The sequence below is a fragment of the Nymphalis io genome, chromosome 2, assembly GCF_905147045.1.
Source record: "Nymphalis io chromosome 2, ilAglIoxx1.1, whole genome shotgun sequence".
Classification (NCBI taxonomy): domain Eukaryota; kingdom Metazoa; phylum Arthropoda; class Insecta; order Lepidoptera; family Nymphalidae; genus Nymphalis; species Nymphalis io.
The window spans coordinates 6,483,190-6,507,865 of record NC_065889.1 but is presented as its reverse complement, the minus strand read 5'-3'; the positions used below and the strand labels follow the sequence as shown (position 1 = coordinate 6,507,865).

Sequence of the window (24,676 nt, the reverse complement as noted above, 5' to 3'; positions counted from 1 at the left end):
TCGCTAGGCAGCCCGTAAACCATTAATTTTAAAATTAATTACTATTATATTTATTATTACAATTTTATTATTATATTAATTATTATTATATTTATTAATACTATATATATTAATGCTATAATTATTATAAATTTAAAATCAACTAACACATATAAATTTAATTGTTCAATAAAAAAATACATAAATAAGTCAAAATAAAAGTATTTAATTTTTTCTCTTACCATTATGTAATGATTAAAATAGTTGTATTTAGATATTTAATCGTTTATTATGTGCAGGCGCGTTTAAGACCTTTCCTATCACCGTATATAAGGTCTTTGACATTTATTGGAATAAACCTGCCTTCTTAGTAATACTAATTTAAAACTATGCTGAACCTCCTCCGAATTGTACGTGACCGGAGTTATGTAGTTGCCTTTGCGTCTCTCTTATTTTAATACAATTCTGTATAATGCTTCGAAATATATTATTATTATATTCTCAATGTAAAGCCGAGATCAGTTGTAAATATAACATACGGCCCCCCCTCCACGCTACTTTAATTTGTACGCGTTTGTTTACCCGTCATATGTACATCTGTGTACTTACGAGTGAAACGAGAAGGTATATTATGTACCTGTTATCAGTGTCAAGCCAATATTGTGCGCCTCGTACCAAGTTGTCTTGTCGTGAATGAATTCACAATTTCTGTAAGTAATTCGGTTTAGAACAAACGATAATGTAGCGTTTCTCCGTTTCGTCAGAGATGTCGAGGTAGGAGGTATAGGGTCGGGCACGCGCTATCGTTCGTCAGTCATCAGTGCTGCGCGACCGCCGCCGCAGCGTGGTACAGTCCGCCTAACAGTAATAATAGAAATGCTAATTTAACAACCACGTCCGTTTATTTACAGTGACGTTGTGTGAACTATACGATCATGGTGTTAGCAATGGAAGGTTGCCATTGAATTGTAAACAGGTGACTAAAATTCAAGTTATACTGATACGCGTGGTTATCGTGAACCCTTGTCGTCTCCGAACGTTAGTATCGAGGGATATGTAAATCATAAAATCGTGTCGTGCTATATATTTGACATTTTAAGGACGTAATGTAAGTCTACAAGTAAGATAGTCAACGGATATTTTTTATAAAATTCCTGTTGTTATTAAATCATTTTAACTCATTAGATTCCTCTACGGTTAAATAACATTTATTATATTATTCATAGCCTAGTTTCCTATAAATTCCTTTGCAATCGTGTCGTTATTGCAAAATACATCAAATAGGTATACATATATATATATATAGAAAACATAAAAGATGTAGTATTAAACTGTATTATTTAGAATTAAAACAAGTCTGTGTTCAGTATTTGTTTGTTGCGATTTAAATTTTTTCGATTTACATATTCGTATTATTCATAGATTGATTAGAGAGAGAAGATGAATTAATAGTATCCGCTGTGAATTACGTTACCTGGCAACGAAGCAGAAATTTTCCGATGACAGCAAAATAAATATTATATAAGTATATTTCGAGGATTTCTAGCATTTTAAAGGTTCAAGTACGGTCATATCTTTTGGTTACATCGTTTGTACAGTTTTAAAAATTGATATGTGCTTCCCATTAACTGCTTCTTTATATATATATATATATATATATTGCTATATATATTGTTATATATATTGTTTGCTATTTCTATATATATATATATAGAAATAGCAAACAATATACATTATGAGTTCATGTATCACTTTTACGATCAAAATTGTTTTTTACACATTACAGCGGTTATACTAATGTTGAAAGATTCAAGGTTGTTTGCAGTATCTCCCTCCATTATTTATTTTAACTCGTTTGTTTGAAAAATAAACCCGAGGTATTATAAGTACAAACTGACAATCAAAATGATTTCAATAGAATTATATCGTTATGGGACATGTATACTACAATATCGTGCAGTTGTTCTGATATAAAATAATAATAATAATGTCCTCCAGAACGATTTCGGCCACGGCGGCCAATCTCAAGAGAGATTAGCCAACTACGCAGGAGATATTATAGTGCACAAGTGTGTGCGTATAGTGCACAAATGCTTATAATCCGATGGGGCGGCAATCCGACACGACCGGAAAGAGATCAGGCGCAGGACCAACGGCTTTACGTGCTTTCCGAGGCACGGGAGTGCACAATACACATTTTCAACTTTCTGGCTCCAGATCTGAATTTAATTACTCTTTTTTCACAAATGAAAAATTTTATTTGAAAAAGAAATTATTCAAAAAAAACAAAGTCATTTTTTAAACAAAATAAACATGTAAGAAAAGAAAAATATTTTTTTCAGATGATTTTATCTTTACACATATCTCAATATTAGCATTATTTTTAAATCAATTAAATTCTCGTACAGAAGTACGAAGTGTCGTTTTAATTTATGCCATATGTTTAAGATATGTATTAATACTGTCACAATTCACTAAATCGGACAAGGTTAAAAATGAAATAGTCCAATTGATTTTATAAGCCTCTAATATGAAAGAGAAATATTAAAATCGTTAAAATAACAAAAAAAGCTATTAATTTATTAACTAAGTTCTTAATAAAGTTCAAGAACGCTCATTCACGATATTATGATTATAAAATACCTAATCCATATATTAGTTAAGTTTGAGAGATTAAAATCAAATGAATGATACCTTTTAATTAAAACTACCAGGACGTCAACAAGCAATGTCACATTCTTAACTTGTTTGGTTAATATAAGACATTTGTTATTGTTGGAATACAATAAATTCTTCAAATGTTGGTGTACAATAAATTCTTAGTTATTTCCGGGGTCGACAAGAGGTCAGTAGGTAAAATTAATTCTGAATTCGAAATAGTTATATCTAATTATTTTTGTTATTATATATTCGTTATGTAATAGGTTTCTATTTAGATGTTGACGTTATTTTTTATTTTTAAAAGTAATATTTTTAAATTATTTTAAGCAAGTCTCTATAATCCGTTTTGTAAGAAATATTCCCGTTATGATAATACATAGATACATAATTAACTACATACATGTAAGTATATTTATTTATTTATTTGTAATAGCACACTTACAACATACATATTAAGCATTGAAAAAAATAATTTATAAAACAATAATAGTATATCTAATATGCATGTCAATTACAAGTATACATAGCACTTCTAGATTCAATCTAATCAAATTCAAATTAAAAATAACAAAAAATCATCAGCAATTTTTTAAAATGTCAAAATTATATATAGAATTTTTATGTCTCGTATTTCCTTTGATATATGTAGTCAGTTATATAATAAGCATTAAATGCTTTACTACATTGTTTAGGGCTATTATGGCTGTTTATGGCTGACTTAATTTTTTTTATAAATCTCAACAATGCCATCACATTGATTTCATCTTTCGCTTTCTTCTACAAAAAAAAAATGAAAAGTAACGTAAGTTTAAGTTTTTCACTTTACATTTAAAAATCCTGTTTTAATATAATTTGGAGTATTCGTTTTGGGGATATTAAAAGCTATTTCAAAGAACGTATAATAAAAAATTAATATTTATTTAAAAGTTTAGTTGACGTGTTCACACAAAACATACAATAGTAAACGACCGTTACCATCATGTCTTCAACAGGATACGTATATCTCTAGCGAGGACACTGGTGCCAGGATGTCTTGAACTCGTTCGAGATGAGAGTACAATCGATACATCTAAACCGTTGACCTCTACCTATTATTCTCTAACAGACATATGAGTTATCGCAATCTTTTGTGAATAGGTCTCAAATTATCGTATACCTTGAGACTACGCACTTTTAAACTTGCTCGGGTTATTTAGCCAACGGTTTTTTAACGGCGATGATCTTATGTTACTTGCATGACCAGTCAATGTTACCGTTAGCAATTGTTTTTTTTGTCGTGGACTTGTTACTTGAAGCAATTAAAAATAAACTTTTTATTATCGACAAATATTTTATTTTTATAAACAGTTTTTTTTTTGTTTTGATTTTAGTAATGATTCTTCTCAAAATAAATAATGTCCTTGTGCCAAATATTATACTGCCAACGATATGACTATGCTGGGTTAAATATGCGTCAATGCTAAATTAAAACGAAAATGTATATATTAGGGCACACCATTAACATCTAATTTACAATTCCAAACTATTTCAAGATTTATAAATTCTGTATATAATATTATGTGTAGTGTGTCTTAAGAAACCTTCGTATAGTAGTTGTCACTTCTCCATATTATTAAGAATCCTTGATACGTTAATCTGGCGCGCATATTTTATTGTTTGATGTTTTCTTTTTTTTTTTTTAATAGAATTTTTGCACGCACAGGATATATTAACAATTCCTTACATCGCCAATACGCCACAATTAAGATGTTATTTCCCTTGTGCCTATAGTTACACTACCTCTCACTCCCTTCAAATAGGAACTTAATATTAATAGAATATGTGACGAGTGGGTGATACCTACCCAGTCAGGGTTTGCTCAAAGATCTATCACCAAGTAAAACTGAAATGATTCTTGAATTAACTGCTATAAATTAATTTGCACTTAGGTTTACTTAATTCATATTTTCTATATGCCAATTGAAACAAATATATCTCTGTTATGTAAGTACATGGACGACTTCGATTACCATATTCTCGTTCAATACTTTTATATAATCACGAGATGCGGCTGGATCTAGATAAAAGTTCCGAGAAAACATTGATAAAAAGTTTTTTCCATAGTTTTGCATATCAAGACAAGACAAGACAAGACTCTTATTCTATACCCGGTGTGTTCACGCGGTTTTACCCGCGTTGAATTTTGTATGTTTGTTGTAGACATGAAGTATATTATTAAAAATTCTAAAACCTAACTATATTATTGAAAGCAAAACAATGCTTTTGATCATATTTCGGGGAATTACGAAAAGTCCCAAAAACCTTTTGTTTTCAATAATATTATCTATCTTATGCTATCAAATAAGCAATTTTTGTATATATGTATAAATAAATTTATATCGCATATCTCAGAAACAACGATTTGACTCAAATTTTATGTTCAGATAAGATTTTCTTTTTTATCTATATAGGTGTTTTTTCTGAGAAAACGCATTTTTTGCAAGTATAAAGATATTTTTATAAAGGTACTATATATCTAAAAACAATAACCAAATATGCAGTGACAACTTTTGATAGTCTCATTTAAATAAACTTAACAATACAATAGAAAACACCGTATAAAACAATCATTTTATTAATACTTGTAATTTTACCGATTTTGGGAGATTGTTACGGTTCATACAAAAATTAAAATATTTTTTGTTTTAATATTAGTAACCTGTAAATAGCCATGTTATATTTAGAAATTAATTTATTATTAGATCTCACACAACACAGGCACTACAATTTTAATGTAAATTAAGATCTTATACGTTAATTTTGTTTTGATTACGTCATAATATATACATGACTTCAGTGCTAAGATTTATCAGTGGTTTCAATGTTTATATTATCTGCATTCAGCGGTGAAACTGGGACCCTCCGCCCACGGACGCGTCGGCCACCGACACCGCGGAGCATCCGCCGCTCTGTGATTGATAAACCAGTTAAATATTATTGTCGTGAGAAATATAGGACACGCCTCTTTTCGCCTCAATTTTCCCCTGTTCGTTTCGTTGTATCATTCAAATCGTTAAACTATTATATTTTATTAATATAGGTACGCAGTTGATATTGTATTTAAAAAGTTACAAGATGTGCCCTCGGTTTCACCCGAGTTAAATTTGTGTTATCTCTGTTATACAGTTTGTCATATTGGTTGACGTTTATGATTACTGTTCCGTTCCCTATGGTTATAAGAGCATAGCCTTTCTTAATAAAAAGGACTTTCTAACGCAAAAAGATTTGTTTAAATCGGATAGGTAGTCCATGAAATTAGAAAGTACAATCGAAACATTCCATACATACTTTAAATATTAATATAGATAAATGCTAGTTGCTACTAATGATACTATTAAGAAATATTTATGTGTTCTTTATATATAATGTCGTTAGTAAGTAAGAAATAGGCCATGTACAGAAGCGGTCGTTATATTATTAAAGGAAACCAATTAGGCCAATTATGAGTTAACTGACATGAAATCGAGTAACTGGTAGGCATAATTACAGATGTACTGTGGGCGATATTCGTCCTTGATCTCTTGGTACTGGTTTCTAAGCTTCGTTTAGTTGTGCCTATTAAATAACTGCTAATGCTATGTTATCGATCACTAGCTACAATTATCAGGTTGTTATAATTATTTATTAAATGTAAAATGTTTATATCTGTAAGTCATATAAAAATTAACAGTTTTTAGTTTTGATACAGAACAGATTTCAATTGTTCGATTGAGATTTCAAAACAACAAGATAATCCTTTAAATAAAATCATAAATTATTTATTTATAACTTTAATCGTTCTCTTCGTTATTGCTGATAATAAAATTTGATAACTAAATCAAATAAAGAGACTATAGAATCTATAATAATCTTTATTGACCGTTCCCGAACAGAATGTGTCGCCAATGATGTCGCATTGTCGTTTGAATGGACGTGGGCGGTGATAAATTGTTTTGTTGCACTTACAAGTTCGTCTGTAACCTTTGTTTCACTAACAACAATTATTTCGTTACGCTGTGTATATTGACATATGGATTATTTAAAACTTACAGATACTGTGACATTTTGACGTATACAAAATTATTGTACGCTTCGATTTTCTTTTCAAATAGTATTGCTAATATATTATCGAATAGAAATCGAAGGTTTTGGCGTACGTTCAAAGATCTGTTCTCCCTTCGCCAGCCTTCTGTCACGATGTTTCTTTGTGGCAGAAGGGGCGCGGGCGCGCAGGCGTCAGGCGGTGGGAGGCAGCTGCTAGGCGCTGATGTAAGAGCGGCTTCGACGGTGATGTCAGCGCGCCTACGCTTTGCCCCCACCGCACCTCTGCTGACCGCTTCGCTCGTGTCCTAAAAGCCTTCCGCAAATCTAAATGAAGTATATAAAATTAAAACCTGCCTCACCAATTTTGTATAAGTCGTCCATGATCAACGCCATCTTTCGATGTAATATAGATCTTAGCTAAATAGCCGGTCTAAGAGGCTACGTAGCCGTTTTAGATTAACGGCAGTGGTGCAAAATCACATTCTTAATTGTCAAATCGACTATTACTGCAATGCAGTCGAACGACTTGTTAAGTAACTGCAAATAAAATTGAACTAGTATAGTATAATTAGCTTAATAAGTTTAAGTTAATTTAAATATTAATTAAATTTGAATATGGTACTTAGGTAGTAAATACATATGTCTATATATAGCACGATTACGATATTATCTGATAATAGTATATAAATACATCCTCGGTTTAATTGTTTTTTATAACAAAGGCGATGCTTATTATTTGTTATTTTTTTTACAGCACATGATTCAGTTTGTTTGCAAAAGACTAAAAATACAGTTTAAAATGTATTGTGCATACTTTGGACAAGTGTAGTGAAAATTAAAACAATGGTTACGAACATACACTAAGTGAAGTGATGCGTAAAAGTGCTGTAAAATGGAGGGTGCAATATTGAGCACCCAAAGTAATAACAGATTTCGTACGCATTTAAAGAATGCAGCCACAGTTTTGTGCGCTAGGACGCTACCGAAGTCAAGATGTGGCGAACAATCTACTAGTTCTTCTCGTCATCACACATATCCGCGGACAACTCCCCCGAAGAGGGCATCCATTCCCTGTAAAATGGAACCACTTATGTGTGAAATGCCTCAAGCATCGACACTGAAGCAAGCCGAAACTATTCAACGTGAAATGGTCCCACAAACGATTAGTAAATCAAACGGCGTAGTCAAGTTAAAGAGTACTTTGGCCAGGTAAGTGTTTAAGAAATACTGGCAATTTCTATAGCGCGATTCATTGCAGTTAACTTGTTTAATAATTGCAATTAATTTCATGTTTTGAGGTATATAAAACACTGCTTAAGCAGTGGTTTGGGGGAAAAAATATCGTATATTGTCGTAAATGTTCCTAAAATCATATACATTTATATAATTAATGGATTCTTTTTTATTGACTGAAGACGTAAGAACTAAATTGTATTAAACTATAATCGTTTAAAAAGGAAGACTTTGTTGAACAGTAAAATTAAATCGTTTAAAAGTAATCTTATGAAATAGTATTATTATGAATATTTTAATATAAATAAAGGTTATTTTTATTTTATAAGTGTTCATCTCGTAAAATGTATTCAAAAAACTAATGTCGGCATACATATCGGTTGGGTCAACAACATGAACATGACATCATGGCTTGTTTACACCACGGGGCGGAGGTGATGTCGCTAATTACGTAGCCGCCGCTTTTGTTGATTTAATGCGCATTCTGTTTATCAGGTACATATTTTGAAACCAATAGATTTATTACGGCAATTATTTATTTGTCATAAAAATATAGAAAAGTAAAAAAGTCTCAACCCGAATGACAAATGGTAAAACAATTATTAATGTAGGGGTAGTGAAGTCATCGATTTTATCTTGACATTGCGTTGTATTTGATAAAAAATGATTTATGTTTAATTTGACACCTTCTAACGTGGTGATAGAAGAAAAGGAATGTGACCAATGCTGATTGCTTCGTACCTACTTGGGTCAACAACATTGTATGACGTCAGATCCAAAAGCTTCGCACTTAGTCACGACCTTTTGGCATCAAACTGACATTATAGGTTTTTGCCTTATATGTATACGTACTCTTACATATATGCGTAATCATGACTGTTGTCATAGATACCTTCTAAGTAAGACAATAGTAGACTTTATTACGCTTACATTTTGTGTTTTTATAAGTAACGATGTTAATGTATTCATTAGAAACCTTTTATTTTGAATTGTTCGTTGTAATCATGACAGGATCGTTTATTCAGTTTCTGTGACAACCGAGACCTAGTTATTTATTTTCATTAAAGAAATGATTAATGATTGAATATGTACCATTCACTTTTTTTTTGCATATAGACTTCATTAACTTTTTTGTAAATGAGTAGTTTAGTGCTCTGACCGTTCGTACTGTATTCAAATATACAAATGTATGCATTGAATTAGTTGTTAAGATGTGATTTGTGATCCATTAGTTAGAAAGGCTTTATATTGGTTGTATAAAGAAAAACTAATACGTATACCATGCCCCTCTTATACTAATAAGCATTTAAAATTTTCTTCACTATTTAACAATATTATTATTGTAGGTATTATATAATTTTAATTTTCGTCGCCGAACACGTCTATATAAATTTAAATTTCAAACTTCGGAATTTATTTCAATGATAACGTATGCTTTATACATTTGTATAATTCATCGGAAACCAATTTTAATTTTACCGTTATGTAAATGTTTCGTGTCGAAAGTAATCACCGGCGGGCCGTATATATCGGCGTTATGGTATGTTTAGGACTTTCTCTTATCTCCTGTGAACGTCCGAATCGCGGAATCGAACGTTCTTAATTGAACGCGAATGGAGTAAATGCACTCGCTAGTGTATTTATAATAAGCGTGCTGTGTGCGAGTGGGAGGGAGGAGTTGATCTCCCTCGCCCACCATGATGTCATGGTATATTTTTGTAGACGCTCGCCAGCCTGGGTCGCACGCTTGTTTCTAGTCTTTACTCTTTTCCGACATTGGTATTGCTTTTGCGGTTTACATTAACTTTATTAATACGAATTTTGTCAAAAAGGTTATTATTGTTATTTTTAATATTATTATCTTTGTACCAAAAAAAACTAAAATTTATTACACTATGTTGATTACATTATCATTAGCACCAAAAATTGAGTAATGAGCTTAATCAATCCACATAAAATGGCTGGTTTAAAATTCAGTTACAAGTTTTAACCGAAACATATTTTAACCGTAACAGATAATGTAAGGTTAAAAAGTTCGCAAAATACAAACATTAATTTCGATCCATTTAATAATTTTTCAATTTGATTCAACTCCGTTGAATTGTCGTATAATGTAATCAATGTCATAAAATATTCGTAATTCCATTAAAAATTACGTCATTCACGAAGTATTTGTTTAAAATATAAATAATTGATAAATAATTGACTTTTAATTAAATTTGTTAAGTACTATAATAAAATTACTAAGTTTTTGTTTTAATCAATCAATATGTATAAAGTATCTTTGATATCAATAATTACTACTGAAACAGTAATTCAAAGTGTTAATTTTTTTTAAGATAACTAGAAATCTTTAAAGAATTGCTTTATTTTTTTCCTAATTGAGTGTAAAGCTGAGAGACGAGAAGTAAAGACTGAGAGATGTCTAGTCCAAAGAGTCAGAAATACGGTTAAACATTTTTTTAATTATTAACAGCTTATTACGAGTTTATAGTTTTTAATTTTGTAACTCATAGTAACAAAATTGTAATAGAATTTAAATTTTCCTGTCTTTTATGCGGACCCTCTTCCTAACAAGGCTTAATGGCTATAAAGTAATTCTATCAGGGGCGAATTTGATACCTTTGCTCTCCTAGGCTTAAGAAAAGATTGTCGCCCCATACGACTTACAAAAAACTTAATAATAATTAAGAATTAAAGTGTGTTATTATTTTTACAAGGAGCTATGGACACATTTATGGGTTTTTAAACGTGGATAAAAAATAAAAATCGGGGTCGTGTCGATATAACGCATTCCCGTACTATTCTCCGTTCGCCCCGACGAAATTCTCTTCGGGGTTCAAGTTGATCTCGCCCCCCCACATGCCGCCTAGCGCGTACGCCAGCATGAGCCCATCCCGGCTGTCACCCTTTTCAGGGCCATCTGAATCGTGTATATCCTTTTTTTTCTCGCAGTGGAAACCAATTCTTGTACATCCTAATGTAACATTTCATGAAGAAACCGTTCGTATAGCATAACACGTCTCACTATCTTAGTTAAAAGAGTCGTGATCGTTACATACCGCGGAAGCTATTAATTCTCACGAACTTAAGTAAACTTGAGTACTATATGACCGCTTATGTTTACTTGTTGTATATGTATGTAAATAAATAGTTACAAAAATACTTATTACATTAAGAGGTTTTTATATTTTTTTATCGAATAGTATACCGATGGTAAGTGGTCACCAACGCCCATAGACATTGGCATTGTAAGAAATTAATAATAATAATAATAATTAAACATCGCTTACATCGCAAATGCGCCACCAACCTTGGGAACTAAGATGTTATGTCCCTTGTGCCTGTAATTACACTGGCTCACTCACCCTTCAAACCGGAACACAACAATACCACGTACTGCTGTTATATAGGCAGTTTCTATTGTTTTTAATTGTTTATAACTCCATTGCATTTGTAGGTATTCTAAAATTATTTATTTATATATTATATGTATGAAGAAATTGATGGTCGACTATTTAATCGAAAAATACCTGTATATATTCAAGTCATTTACTAAAATATGGAAGCACATTTTTTCTTTTTGAAGAAATTTGGTTAACTACACTACCACAAAATGTCTTGGCACCTTATTATCGTTTCCGACCTGGTTTTACATAAATTCTACACGAAGAGATATCTATTTTAAGTTTGCTATACTCATTAACGTGATTTATCCTCTATCAATGGAATATTTCGTGTCGTTCCTAAGGATCGCAATGTGAAATTAAGTGATTTACAAACATCTTTAAAAATTGGACTAGATATCTAACTAATTTCAGACTTTTGATCTGAGATAAGTAAGTTCCACCATTTTTATAATTCTTATGAACATAATCTTTCTATAAAATGAAAATGACTATTTTATTATGATTATGATTGTGCCCTGTCAAATTTTTTTAAACATTGTTTCAAAAGCCAAAGTCAAAAATTATTCAATATAAGAGCGTTACACTTGCTTATTGATTGTCATAAATCTACCAAAGGTTAAAGGAAAATAAATAATCTATCACCATGCATAAGTGATGCTAGATTTTTTAATTATAGAGCTTACAAGAGTAGAAAACTCGTAAATTCCGAAACACTTATTTGTTGAAAAACATATTTTAAAATGTAATGCGCAATACGGATCTCATTCGTTGACTCAACAATTTTTGTGTATGTTTATTGGTCTTCGATATATGTGGAAGTGATGTCTTATAAAATTGTACGAGTAGGTACGTTTGTTCTGACGAGATCGTCGATAAAGGAGCCGCGCGCTGACTCTACCCTGATTGAATTACTGCCACACTGACCTCATCAGTCATTTTTACGTTGGTTAATAATCACCGAACAATGAAAGGTTCGTTCTCTTTGTTCTCAGATAGTGAAGGATTAGCCCGATTTAAATTAATTCGGATTTTGTTTTCTTTGATAAAACTTTTTTTATTGAAAGAATGCAATTTAATGTCTTGTCAAACATCAAAAAATTTTGTGTGTTAAAAGAAAAACAAAAAATTTAAAATACGCTTAAGTGATGGGTGTGCACTCACTTAAGTTAAAAATGAAATACTTAACCTAGCCATTCATTGCTTGTAATTAGTTAATATGCCTAAAGAAAGTTTAAACGGCAAAAACACATTTAAGTACTTCTAGAATTCAAATTAACTGGAAAATATGTTAAGGTTTAGTTACTAATACACTTCTACAAAATAGTATTTGTGTTATCAATTGTTTTGAAATCAAAATTCAAGAGGACGAAAGTGTTAGCACTTTGCACCTAAAATTGTACACAAGAATTCAGCACCAAGAAATGCAAATGCCAAGCTCTTAGCGTTAATTGTAATCCTAATTGCTATGAACGTTTGCAATGCTCTAATAAACTACGAGGGAATGGACCACCTGATGGTAAATGGTTACTTTCGCCCTTAGAAGTGTCGAACTGTGAGAAATATAAACCAGTTTAAACATCTGTGATACGTCTTCTAACACGAGATCCTTGATATAATGTCCCTTGTGTCTGAAATAATACTGTCTCTCTCACCATTTATTTAAACCAAAAAACTATAATACAAAGTATTGCTTTTTAGCGGTACAATGAACGGACGGTCCTGCAAAAATTGCCATTGCTAAAATTTAAATTTAAATTTACTTCAATAGCTGAGGTGACCTAGTGTCTGTGTGATGTATTATGTGATTGTTAACCGAAGATTTCTGGTTCAAATCCTGTTATCTTAATTTCTTTTCATAATCCAACTCGAATTTTAGTTGTGTTGTGGACTATGCCCCAAACCTCAAATAAATTAGTCTCAGCCCTCCAATGGTACACTTAATATATTTTCCTTAAAATAATCCTTAATGAATATCAAACCAGCTCGGTTTATTTAAATAAACAACCAATAGATCGCCTTTGTCGTTATCTCCGAGGTCAAGATTGACCGATTCGTATGTTCACGTCACTCCCATTTACTGACAAATCCACTTAATAAACAATCAATCAAACGACAGTTGCCCACTTGTTCGGTCTCGTAAGTTTAATTAAAATTTGTAATATGAAAATTTTCAGTAGTATTATTATTATAATGTGTCATAAAGGTGCGTTATTGTTGGAATATTCGGCCGATAGTTGTGACTGTGATCTCCTGACTTCAGTGATATATTATACGCCGTAAGTTTATTTATATATTCTTTTAGAAGTGGCACGAGGTGCTTCAGGCAGTTTTATCGCTAACTTGCTGTTTGTTTGTCATTTAATGCATCGCATAGTTCTATTTTCATTTTATAAAACTTGTATAATTAAATACAAAAATAAAAATATAAAATATAACGGTACTGATACAATGTATATATAAAAGTTTCATTTTCTTGTATTATTAACATATAATCCTGATATATTGCTATAGTCAATTCAAAATTTCAAGTCCCTAACTCATCAGGAAGAAAATAAAGAACAATTACAAAGTTCTACAGAATTTCCACAAAAAATTCACAGAAAATCAGTTTGAAATTCTTTATATGAGAAAATAAAAATTAGGTAATAAAAAGATATGTATTTGTAAATTATTACTATATGAAATTAATTTGAAATTATTTTCATCGAAAACGTTTCCAAGGTGATAGCGCGATCTATATAATATATATACAAGTTTTATAGTTTACGATAAACCCCCACTGCAATGAACAACGTGTGTAATAACAAACTAACACCATATTAACATAGTAATTCTTAACATTCAGATTAAATTAAATTCTGACTTACTATAACTATACAAATTGCCATGAGTAACTTATGTTACAAAAATGCTTTTTTAATGTTACATGTATTATTGAAGTACTAATTATTTTTTTCGCTGTCTCATATATTACTAGCTGCTTGACTAGCTATTCTTTTCGTAATATATATCCCTAGGTAGGTACTTATTTAGGTCCAAAACTAGATCAAAATCAAATTTCATAACAATCTGTTCAGTGTTCAGTTTAGTCGTGTGTTTGAAACAAATAGACAAACAGTTATGTTGTAATATTAGTTTCGATATTTATCACTTATTTATCACTTTAAAAAAGTGCCTCAATTTCGCGTATCATATCTATTACTATATATATATTTATTATTAGCATATTTGAATAAAGATATATAAATAAATATTATAATACGATCAGTATCCAAGCTAGGCTACATATAGATCTCTCCTCCGCACTAGCTTAACACTGCGAGAGTACATCTGGCCCCAAGTGTGCAATAGCATTTATAGTATTGGCAAAATATTTATAATCAGGCACTGTATCTATATTATATACATTTTTCGCATTATTTAAAATAAAATATTCTACTATTAAAGTTTGAGAAAATCGCGAACCGACGACCTTTTCTCGACTACGTTGGAAAAAAAAGGTCTCATAAAAAATATGCTTTGTTGTGTGTTATAAGCCTTCATTAGGTCCTACGTAAAACGGATTAACGAATGATATTTGCATAAATCCTAAGATAGGAAAATAAAAACTACATACCTACATGATACTATTATTATTTCGATAACGATGTTGATGATGACGTCCCAACCGTTTTCGACCACGGTGGCTATTCTTATGGGAGACCAGCCAATTGCGTATGTATTAGTTTATAGCGTAATCTAGTGCACAAATACATGCACATACATAAATACACTCTCTATTCCCTCACTCTCAGAATCCGATAAGACTGTAAATCCAACACAATCAACAAGAGCTAGCTTAGGCTTGCCTAGGCATGGGAGAGGAAGATTGCAGTGTTTAGAACAATGCTAATTTTCAAACTCTGGGTAGTTATATAACTATACATACATGATATAACAAATTAAAGAAAAACGCGCTGTCCAATAGACTGTTCTGTGGCATTAAATTGATAGTAATAAATATTGTAAGTTATTAAAATTTTCTTCACAGAAAAGCCCAATAACTTTTTATTCTCTGGGTTTTATTACTAGGCTCTGCTCGGGGTTGGAACCTAATACCTCAGGATCTGCGGTCTTGTAAGCTAGTTAGGCACCAACGAGGCATACTATACGATATTAAATACACATCTTGCATTTTTCAGCTGCGTGGAATTTATTCTCAGTGGGACCCCCCACGAACTAACTAGCAACGAACAGTTTCTAATCGCATCTAGATAATTCCATTAATGTATACCTATATACTTAAGTTGTTGCCGAATACTTTTCTACTGATCAATATATTTTATTTATTTATATGGAGTACAAATATTTTATTTAACTCACTAAAAATACAGTGTACATTAAAAAGTGTAGTTTTAGTGTTAAAAAAAAAAACGATTTCAAAGTTAAAACGAAAATAATATGCATTAACGTACATACTTAACCTTCGTATAAACTTCAATTGGTTTTATATAAAATACTCTCGTTAACCTAACTACATACTTCCACAATACCTTATCTGTTCCACTAGCTGCCGACTTACAGACTTTCACGTGGGAACGGTTTAAAGCCGCAGCTTCTTTGGTAATCAGACCCTTGGCATCCATTGTTATGCCTAACTGCGTTTATTAATCTTTACCAAGTATAAATAAGGAACTGTAAAATTGACTAACTTATAATTTACTGCACAAATATTTCTACTTTATAAACAACTCTCACAGCTTAAGAAATAAATTAATACAATTTTTAATCCCACCGAATCATTTTACATTTAACAGAAATTATCTTTTTATAATATTAGAGACACTTACAATGAGGTATCGTTAAACTGTGTTTGCTTCTAAATATAATTAAAACTATTATATATAACAAGTTTTTATTTTATTTAAATAGTTTAATAATATTTAGTATTGGTACAGTATTGTCACCAGCACTAAACCTGTGTGCAAAAAATAAGTTCCATGGTCTGTTTGGAACTGTTTGAAAACTATGTTACAAGATTTGATCCGCATATGGTAACCGGCAATGAAAGCCGGTGTGAAATGTGAAATAAATCTAGTAAATTGTGGTATTTTTTATTCGTGTTCAATGCGCTTTCGCATCGTTCATCCGATTAAATTAATACTCTTCCTAATTAGCCTTGAGACCTAAAAGGCCAGGGTCAATCGTGACTCAGTGCTCGTCATTCGGTAGGTTGGTTTAATCCAGGTGGTGTGCCATGTGTCATGTTCTGAGTGTTGTCTAATGTGGTGATTTGTCGTCGTCCTACAATTTCGTTTCCTAAGCACAGCGCTTAACTAACCGTCGCTGTCATCGATGCCTGAAATGTGGTAGATATCAGATGACAGTAGAGCTCCCGACGAAGATCGGCCTGCCTGTTGGGAATTGCGTATCGTTTTACAATGCTAGTATCATCAATGTACGATAACTGGCGCATCATATAATTAATTTTCAAATAATGTCGATCAAGGATCATTGCATCGAATGCATATGAACGCGTATACATATTATTATTATAATATATTAGGTAATTCATTACATGAATGAATCAATACGAGAATTGTTTTGTCTACATTTTAGGCAGTCAACATACTTGTACAGTGCGTTTATATTTATGTTGACGTTACGAAATATAATATGTATTTAAAATAAATCGTTTCACCTTGACCATAACCTCGATATTATTAGTGATCGTATTTCAATTAATTGCATATTATGCTTACATAAGCCAATAGTTTTCAAATACTGTCACGCGTATAAATCAGTGTGCTTACTTGTATAAAAATGTAATTACGTATAATAGTATATATATATATATACATATATATATATATCATAATATAATTACTATTTGCGTAAGTAAATAATACAATATTTTCCTTAAATCTTAGGATTTAGGTAGTTACTTAAAAGGTGATTTTAGGGTTTTCGCTTTATTTTTATTTATGATGGGTCGATTATTTCATATAAGAATATTCTGTTCACTTCCCCTAGAATCTGTTGTGCTATAATATACAATAAAGACATATATTTTTTCTTATTGAACTTAAAAGTCAAAATCTTTTAATATTTATTTACCGTACAAAGCATGGGGTTTTATGACTATAACAATAGGTAAAGACAACTGATATGAAGCACTTATTAGTTGTTTATTGCATTTGTGTTGCGTTGCCTGTTATTTTATTTATTAGATTTACGTAAAATACAAACTTATTACCTTAGTGAAAAGATTAATTAAAAGTAAACACAACATGCGATAGATAGAAAATAATAGTTATTGAATACATCTTTAAAAGGCTGTCGAATATAACATAAAGCTATAATAATCGGCCTCTTTCGAATAATTATATATTATCGAGATGATCAAACGACGACTAGTTTATCTCCATTACATAAATATTAAAGGAAAACACCGTAAATGAACCATTGTTGGACACTAAGGCCTCCTCTCCTTTTGGGGCTTAAGGTTTATAGCAAATACCACGCTATTCTTATTACTTGCCTGGTCTTGAACCGGCAATTCTTCTGTTAACCACTGGGTGGTTAGAAGACGTGAATCTACATCCCACATACATACATTTCATCCCATTTTGATATTGTGATCTCTTAAATATTATATCTATTAATAACGTTATAGTTTTGAAAAAATGAAATATAACGAATACACGATTACTAACGTTACTTCTATTTAGCTAATAAATTGTTATTGACTTAATTTTGTACGTTATTAAGTCGAGCTGTAATCATATAAAAATATGATTAAAATAATACCAACTGCGTTTGGGTTGATACATTTTTTGTGATACTGATTGTTTTATAAAATATTTTGAACAATAAATACGAAGTCATAATATTGTAACCTTTAAAACAGCGTAAGTCTGCGTAAGTGAGTTAGTCAATACTAAACGTTTTTAAAACTTGGTAAATTTCACATACAAGTAATTATAAAAATTCTTTAAATGTATTGAGATTTTGTTTGTTTTCTCAGGGAGGTGGCGCATGCTTGGGAGTGCCGCATTGGCCCGCCCGACCAGCCGGCGCCCGCCCACCGAGTACAGAGTCTCTTCAACGATATCGAACTGTATCCAACTAAAACTCAGGGTGAGTTACTGATTTAATTTATATATTATTGTAATTTGAAATATTATATTTAATGTATTATTTGCGTAACGTTGTCGTTGGTACTTTCCTGAAGGTTTCCGCCAAAATTCCGACAACTAATTGTTACTAAACTACATATTAAATAATTGTTTATAAAATAAGAGGCATTGCAGTATATGCTTACATTAGCTAGTTATTATTAAAAAAAAATGGAATAATGACGTTTAGTGCATTGTTAATTTAACTTAGCGATAATTATTGTAATGACGTCACCTCGATAAATTATTGTAGGTATAACGTAAAAGTCTGGAAACATGATTTAATGTAAAATAAGTCAACTACACAGGCCCGTTGCTGAGAATAATAGTTCCGTTGAGATTCATGTTACTAGACAAAATCTATAGTCTCTCTAAATTATATCTAGTATGCTAAAGTCTTCCAAAATATTTTTTATTGTGAGTTTTTTACGTAAATCTAATACATTTATTATTGCTAGCTAAAAATAAATCTAAATACCAGAACTTGCCATTTAAATATAATCAAGTCAGTTAGGTTAGTTTTTAAATAACATTAGGTTAGGTATATTGTATTGTTTTAAATAAAATATATCCACGAGTATCTTACAATGACATACAGGACAGACGGGCCACTTGATAATAAGTGATCAACAGGCCGACCATGTACCACAGACTGAGAATTTGGAACTAGATAATATACATAATTTCTTTAGGAACTTTATTAGAAAATTAAAGGGGTCACTTTGTTTAAATTTTACCCGTACGAAGTCGGTACGGGCAGCTAGTAAATGTATAAAAGCGGTGATGCATTTTATATTTCAACATTTTATTTTTATATTATACTTTAAGTGGTTAGGTATATTGATAGCCCACTAAAATATAGGTATCATGACATCATCAGATATCGAATAAACTCGTTTGTTCAGAAATGACTAATGATTTTTATATACATGCTTCGAGAATAATGTTATTATCTTTTGGATTCCTTGCCGGAACTACAATGATCAAACGAGATATTCTGTAAGAACAAACTCGATATTGATACAGAGCTCCATCGTAAAATGTCAGAAATTGATACACGACATTGTCTACAATAATTACAAAATTTAAAAGTAAGTTTGTTTTTAACGTTACGAGTGACTGTAGGCTGCTGAGTACTGCTAGCGTTGCGGTCCGAGTTCCGACTGATTTTGTTACAACTTGACAATAATAATGATTCCGTTAGGAAAAAAATGTTTCTAACGCCCGATCTTTCTAGATCTATAGTATTTCTTGTGTTATCGGTAATTTGATAATCAATAAGTGTAATGAATCCATATTGACTTTATGCTGTTATTTTTCTGTAATGTTTCTTTTTTAAACAATACGACTCTACACGTTACGTGTATTGATGACGTGTAACACGTAGCACGATGCCAGAATTCAACATAAGTATGAACGACAACACTATAAATGTTCAACTCAATGAAGGTGTTATTCTTTTAGTTTTTGATATATATAATAGTAGGTACCTAAAGATTTTCTAAACAGCAACTTATTATCTTCCAAGTTATTTTTTTCAAAACGAATGTCAATTAATAATTAGTTTCATAAGCACCTTTACGTCCCTTTTCTTCGTACAGAGCTTTTAAAAGACATAAAGACAACGCGTTTTGAACACCAATCTGAGGTCTATTTGAGAGAAAATCGCTTCCTCGCAATGAAGTGACAGACTACTTCATATGTTAACTTTGTTATGATGTAGTTGTAAATGAAAAGTAATATTCCTAAAAATGACATTCGTCAACCTTTACGAGTTTATCAGCACGTATATGTTAACTTACTTTACATGGACTTATTTTGGATCATTACATGTATGTCATATTCATGTACATGTAATGGACTCAAATTATTCAGACCCATTCATTTAAACAATAAATAGTATATGTAATAATATTTATATTATATTAAATTATTATAAGCGAAGGTTTGATTGAATATAATGGCTAAGTTTAGTATATGATGTGAACAAAGCTTGATTAATATGTTGTTCAAAATATAAATTTCACAATATTTCCTGGTCTAACAAATTAGTTTTGTTGATAAAATATGAATGTTATACAAATCCTGGGTACTTTTCGATAGTACGATGGTAATCGATAGCGTACGGTTTATCGAGCTGTGACGTCAGCGATAACGTAACATGTTATTATTAGAATGTACTCTCCTAAATGAACACTATACTGTAAGCTTCTTAGGATGCTAATTGCTATGTACGCATACCGTTTGAATAATTGAGTTCTAATAAGGAAGAGCACTTCTACAAGTGCATTTTATACTATGTGAATATATAAGACAATAAACCTAGTACCATATTAGTTCTTAGAACCGTGATGGCCCAGTGGTTAGTACACGTAAATCTCAACCGAAAGTTTCGGATTCAAACTCAATTTTCACGAACTTCTTTTGTATTTATAATTGAAGTCGTGCGTCAGGGGTGAAAGAAAACATCGTAAGGATATCTGCACGTGTTAGTTGAAATCTACCACACTCCTATCACCCAACTCGCATTGGAGCAACGTGGTGGAATAAGCGCCAAACGTTCTGCTCAATAGGAGAGCAGGCTGCCCCAGTAAATGTCCCAGCTGCGGGACATTTACTGGCGCTTATATTACTTTTTTATACTTGTATAAGTCATCGGTGTAACTAATTATGTATATAATTAATTAAATCTTATGTATATAAAATTATGTTATTTATTTATGTATCTGTTAAATAAAAACACAGATAGTTCACAAAAAGTTTAATATATACGCTCCAATATTTGTATAATTTTATCAGTTGCAATTGCAAATCTTTGCTTCGGTTTTGTAGAAATAAATTCAAATGTACCTAGTACATTTTAACTACAGAAACGACCTTTATAGGAATTATCATGGCTGTCCTTTTATGGATGCCGTAGCTTGTATACCTTCATTTCATATTAACAGTCAATTACTTAGTATATAGGATCGAAGGAACGATTCGTGTAGTATGATTGCATTTCATTGATATGTATATGTACTTAATAATCATAAACAGAGTGTTTATAGTTCTAGGCTTATATATAAGATATGTTTTTTATAGAATAAGTAGGCACACGGGTAAATGGTCCCCTCGAAGGTAAGTTGTCACGTCCGCACATAGACATTGGCTCTGTAAGAAATATTTCTTTACACATCCAATTCGCCAACAAACTTGGGAACTAATAAGTATGTTTTATACATTGTGAATATATGATGCGTGTGATATAGAATATCGGGTATAATGACTAAAAAGATACTTAACATAAGCGCCGACCACGACAAACTTGACCTGATTGTCGTGAAAGGAAATCGAACTGACGCTTATATAGATACTCCCAAAAGGCCTTTAACCACTTTTTTTATACGCAGTGAAAACCTTCAGAAAGGTACCAGGATCCTTGGGGAGAAGATGAACCATGTGGGTTTTTTACACATTGAAACCACAGCTATGGTCGTCTTCGGCACGGATCAGAGATTAGCCATTAACCACTATGCCAATTAGTCGTACTGCTCTTAAGATATTTGATTGACGTTACGTTCGTTTGTCGGGTCTTTATGACTCACCTATAAAGTTAAGTTTAAAAGAGCCTTATTATCTGATTATAAATCATAATATCACAGACCAAATAAAGTATAGTAACGATTTCTTTTCCGAACAATTCAATGAGTAATCTCATCAGTCATGTTTTTAACTGTAGTTGCCACCTACGCTATTTTAAACAATGATATATTTCATTAATATTAAATTACTAGTTGTGTCCCAAATTATAGTAACGGAAATGAAACGAAGCTCCTATTCCGATAGAATTTGAAAAATCATTAAAATAGTTATTGGTGATTATAATTACTTACATGCCTAAAAGTTTAACTTTTAAAGTTGTTATAATAATTGATATTCTTAGCAGATTTTAATTAAATTAAAATTAAACGGTACCTTTTAATGATTATAATATGAACTAATACAACATAATAATAATCTAATGTTTAAATTTGTACTTTTTACATGTTTTGAAAATTAATCCGGATAAATAGATAAAAACAAATTCAACCGTTGTATGGTAAGTTGAATCAATTGTCGTATTACTTAAAAAGTATAATTCAAGCAGGCATTATGTACGTCGAAATGATAGATTTTGAAGGATTTGCGTCAAACAAAATACCACGCTGGCGAAGCTGCGGGTTTGCTAGTTATTGAATACAATAATGACAGATACAGCTAAAAGTACCGTATCTGAAGTGATCTAACGTCAAACTAATATTTCTTTATTTATTTATTTTTTTATAGAATAGGAAGGCGGACGAGCATATGGCCCACCTGATGGGAAGTGGTCACCAAACGCCCTTAGACATTGGCATTGTAAGAAATGTCAACCATCGCTTATACAGCCAATGCGCCACCAACCTTGGGAACTAAGATTTTATGTCCCTTGTGCCTGTAATTACACTGGCTCACTCACCCTTCAAACCGGAACACAACAATAACAAGTACTGCTGTTTTGCGGTAAAATATCTGATGAGTGGGTGGTACCTACCCAGACGAGCTTGCACAAAGCTCTACCACCAGTGACCCAACAATGACGGATTCTTTGAGTTGTTTGATGAAACGTTTAGTCATCTTATTTCTAAACCCAATTATCTCCAAAAATCTAATCAATTGTACGAGATAGGTATACGTCATCAATGAATCAGTGTAAATACGACAACTCGGTTATTTCCTAAGTGTAGATAGGTTTAAATCACGCATTGATACGATTTACAACATATATCGTACGGTTTCATATTAAAATGTTCTGTATTACCAGGTAATTGAAACTTTGGATTGTCCAGATAACGGTGATTCCGACGTTTATCAATATTGTTTATATTTTATTAATTACTGATAAGGATAATGATGTTAGTATCTTATGTGATTTATTTCTTTCTGATTTCATAAGTTGTTATTGATATTAATCTTTTGACTGCATGATGTGTATCCTTGATTCCTCATCTTCTTAAGTGTTGCTATGAGTGGTATATATATTTTACGACTGATTGTGTCCGATTCCTTTGATTTATATCACCGCTAAATGTAATTGTGCTTAACCATTTTACTTTCTATTGTTACCTTAAGTTTGGCGGTGAGGTTATTTTTTTCTCTTTATCTATTATTATTTTAATACAAAACTGGCGGTTTTTGTCCAAAAGTAATTTCATAGCTCTGCCAAAAAATTTCAATCACTAATTTTCAGTACTATCAATGTGCCTATAAATCTGAACTAAGATAAATTATATTATACTTTTGATTACTTTTAAATGAGTTGTATGTATATTTTATTAGCAATTTATTCGGATTTTATAATTTATACAAATAATAAGATCGTTTGAATGTTTAATCCATAGGAGTTCTATTCTTATTTCAATACATTTGATATAATAAGGTTGTGTCTAACTCTTACTTGTCACGAACCTTGAAAAACACAAGTATCAATATTTATCTTTAGCAATTCACAACCTACACTTTTCTAGTCATAGACAATTCTAGGTTAAAATGATTACGATGATAATGAATAATGACTTGTCATGCAGCTGTTGACAGTAATCCGTAGATATATGAGCAATAACCACTTAATTTTTTTTATTTAAACTCGCAGAATTTAACGTACTTAATGCTTATTTGAAATTTACATATAAAATATTTGAATTATTAGGTAGCAGAGGAAGTCTTAATTATAAAGTTGTTGTCTACTGTTGTTGTGTGGTTTTGATAACTTGCAAATGACCTAAAACGAGACAGTTTTTTTTTAAATCACAGACAGACACTTAATTTTTTTTTATTTGTATAGATGACTAAGGAGTAAAATGAAAATAAAATTATTAATTATTGTTCGCATTGACAGATAGTATGAAAGCTTCAGAGTTTGTTGTATATTAATAATAATTATTGGACTTTTAATAAATCCAAGCAAATCGCAGGCTGCTATTATCGGCAGCTCCCAGCAATGACATAAAATTAATCAATCCCAAATCCCTCCCATCCTTCTTAATGGTACAGGGCTTCCACTGCTCTCAACGATTAAAAATTTAGGGCTAATAATAGACAAGTCGCTCTCTTGGGTTCCTCAAGTAGTAGAGGTGAGTCGAAAAATTTTCTCCTCCACTGGCTCTCTCAGGC

At 31.4% G+C, this 24,676-nt stretch overlaps 1 protein-coding gene across 5 annotated transcripts in view; it reads left to right on the top strand.

Annotated features, from left to right (window-relative positions):
• The window catches only part of LOC126775777 (uncharacterized), a 61,461-nt gene that overhangs the window by 9,672 nt on the left and 27,113 nt on the right, over window positions 1–24,676 (top strand). Inside the window, exons 1-3 of one of the 5 annotated variants that reach the window (XM_050497876.1) lie at window positions 792–955; window positions 7,457–7,911; window positions 18,352–18,464. In XM_050497876.1, the coding sequence (XP_050353833.1) occupies window positions 7,595–7,911; window positions 18,352–18,464 (430 nt within the window). In that variant the 5' untranslated portion in view covers window positions 792–955; window positions 7,457–7,594. Of the gene's footprint in view, window positions 1–791; window positions 1,018–7,456; window positions 7,912–13,461; window positions 13,622–18,351; window positions 18,465–24,676 lie in introns of those variants that run through there. The other 4 variants (XM_050497869.1, XM_050497884.1, XM_050497892.1 and 1 more) reach the window with 4 other exon arrangements.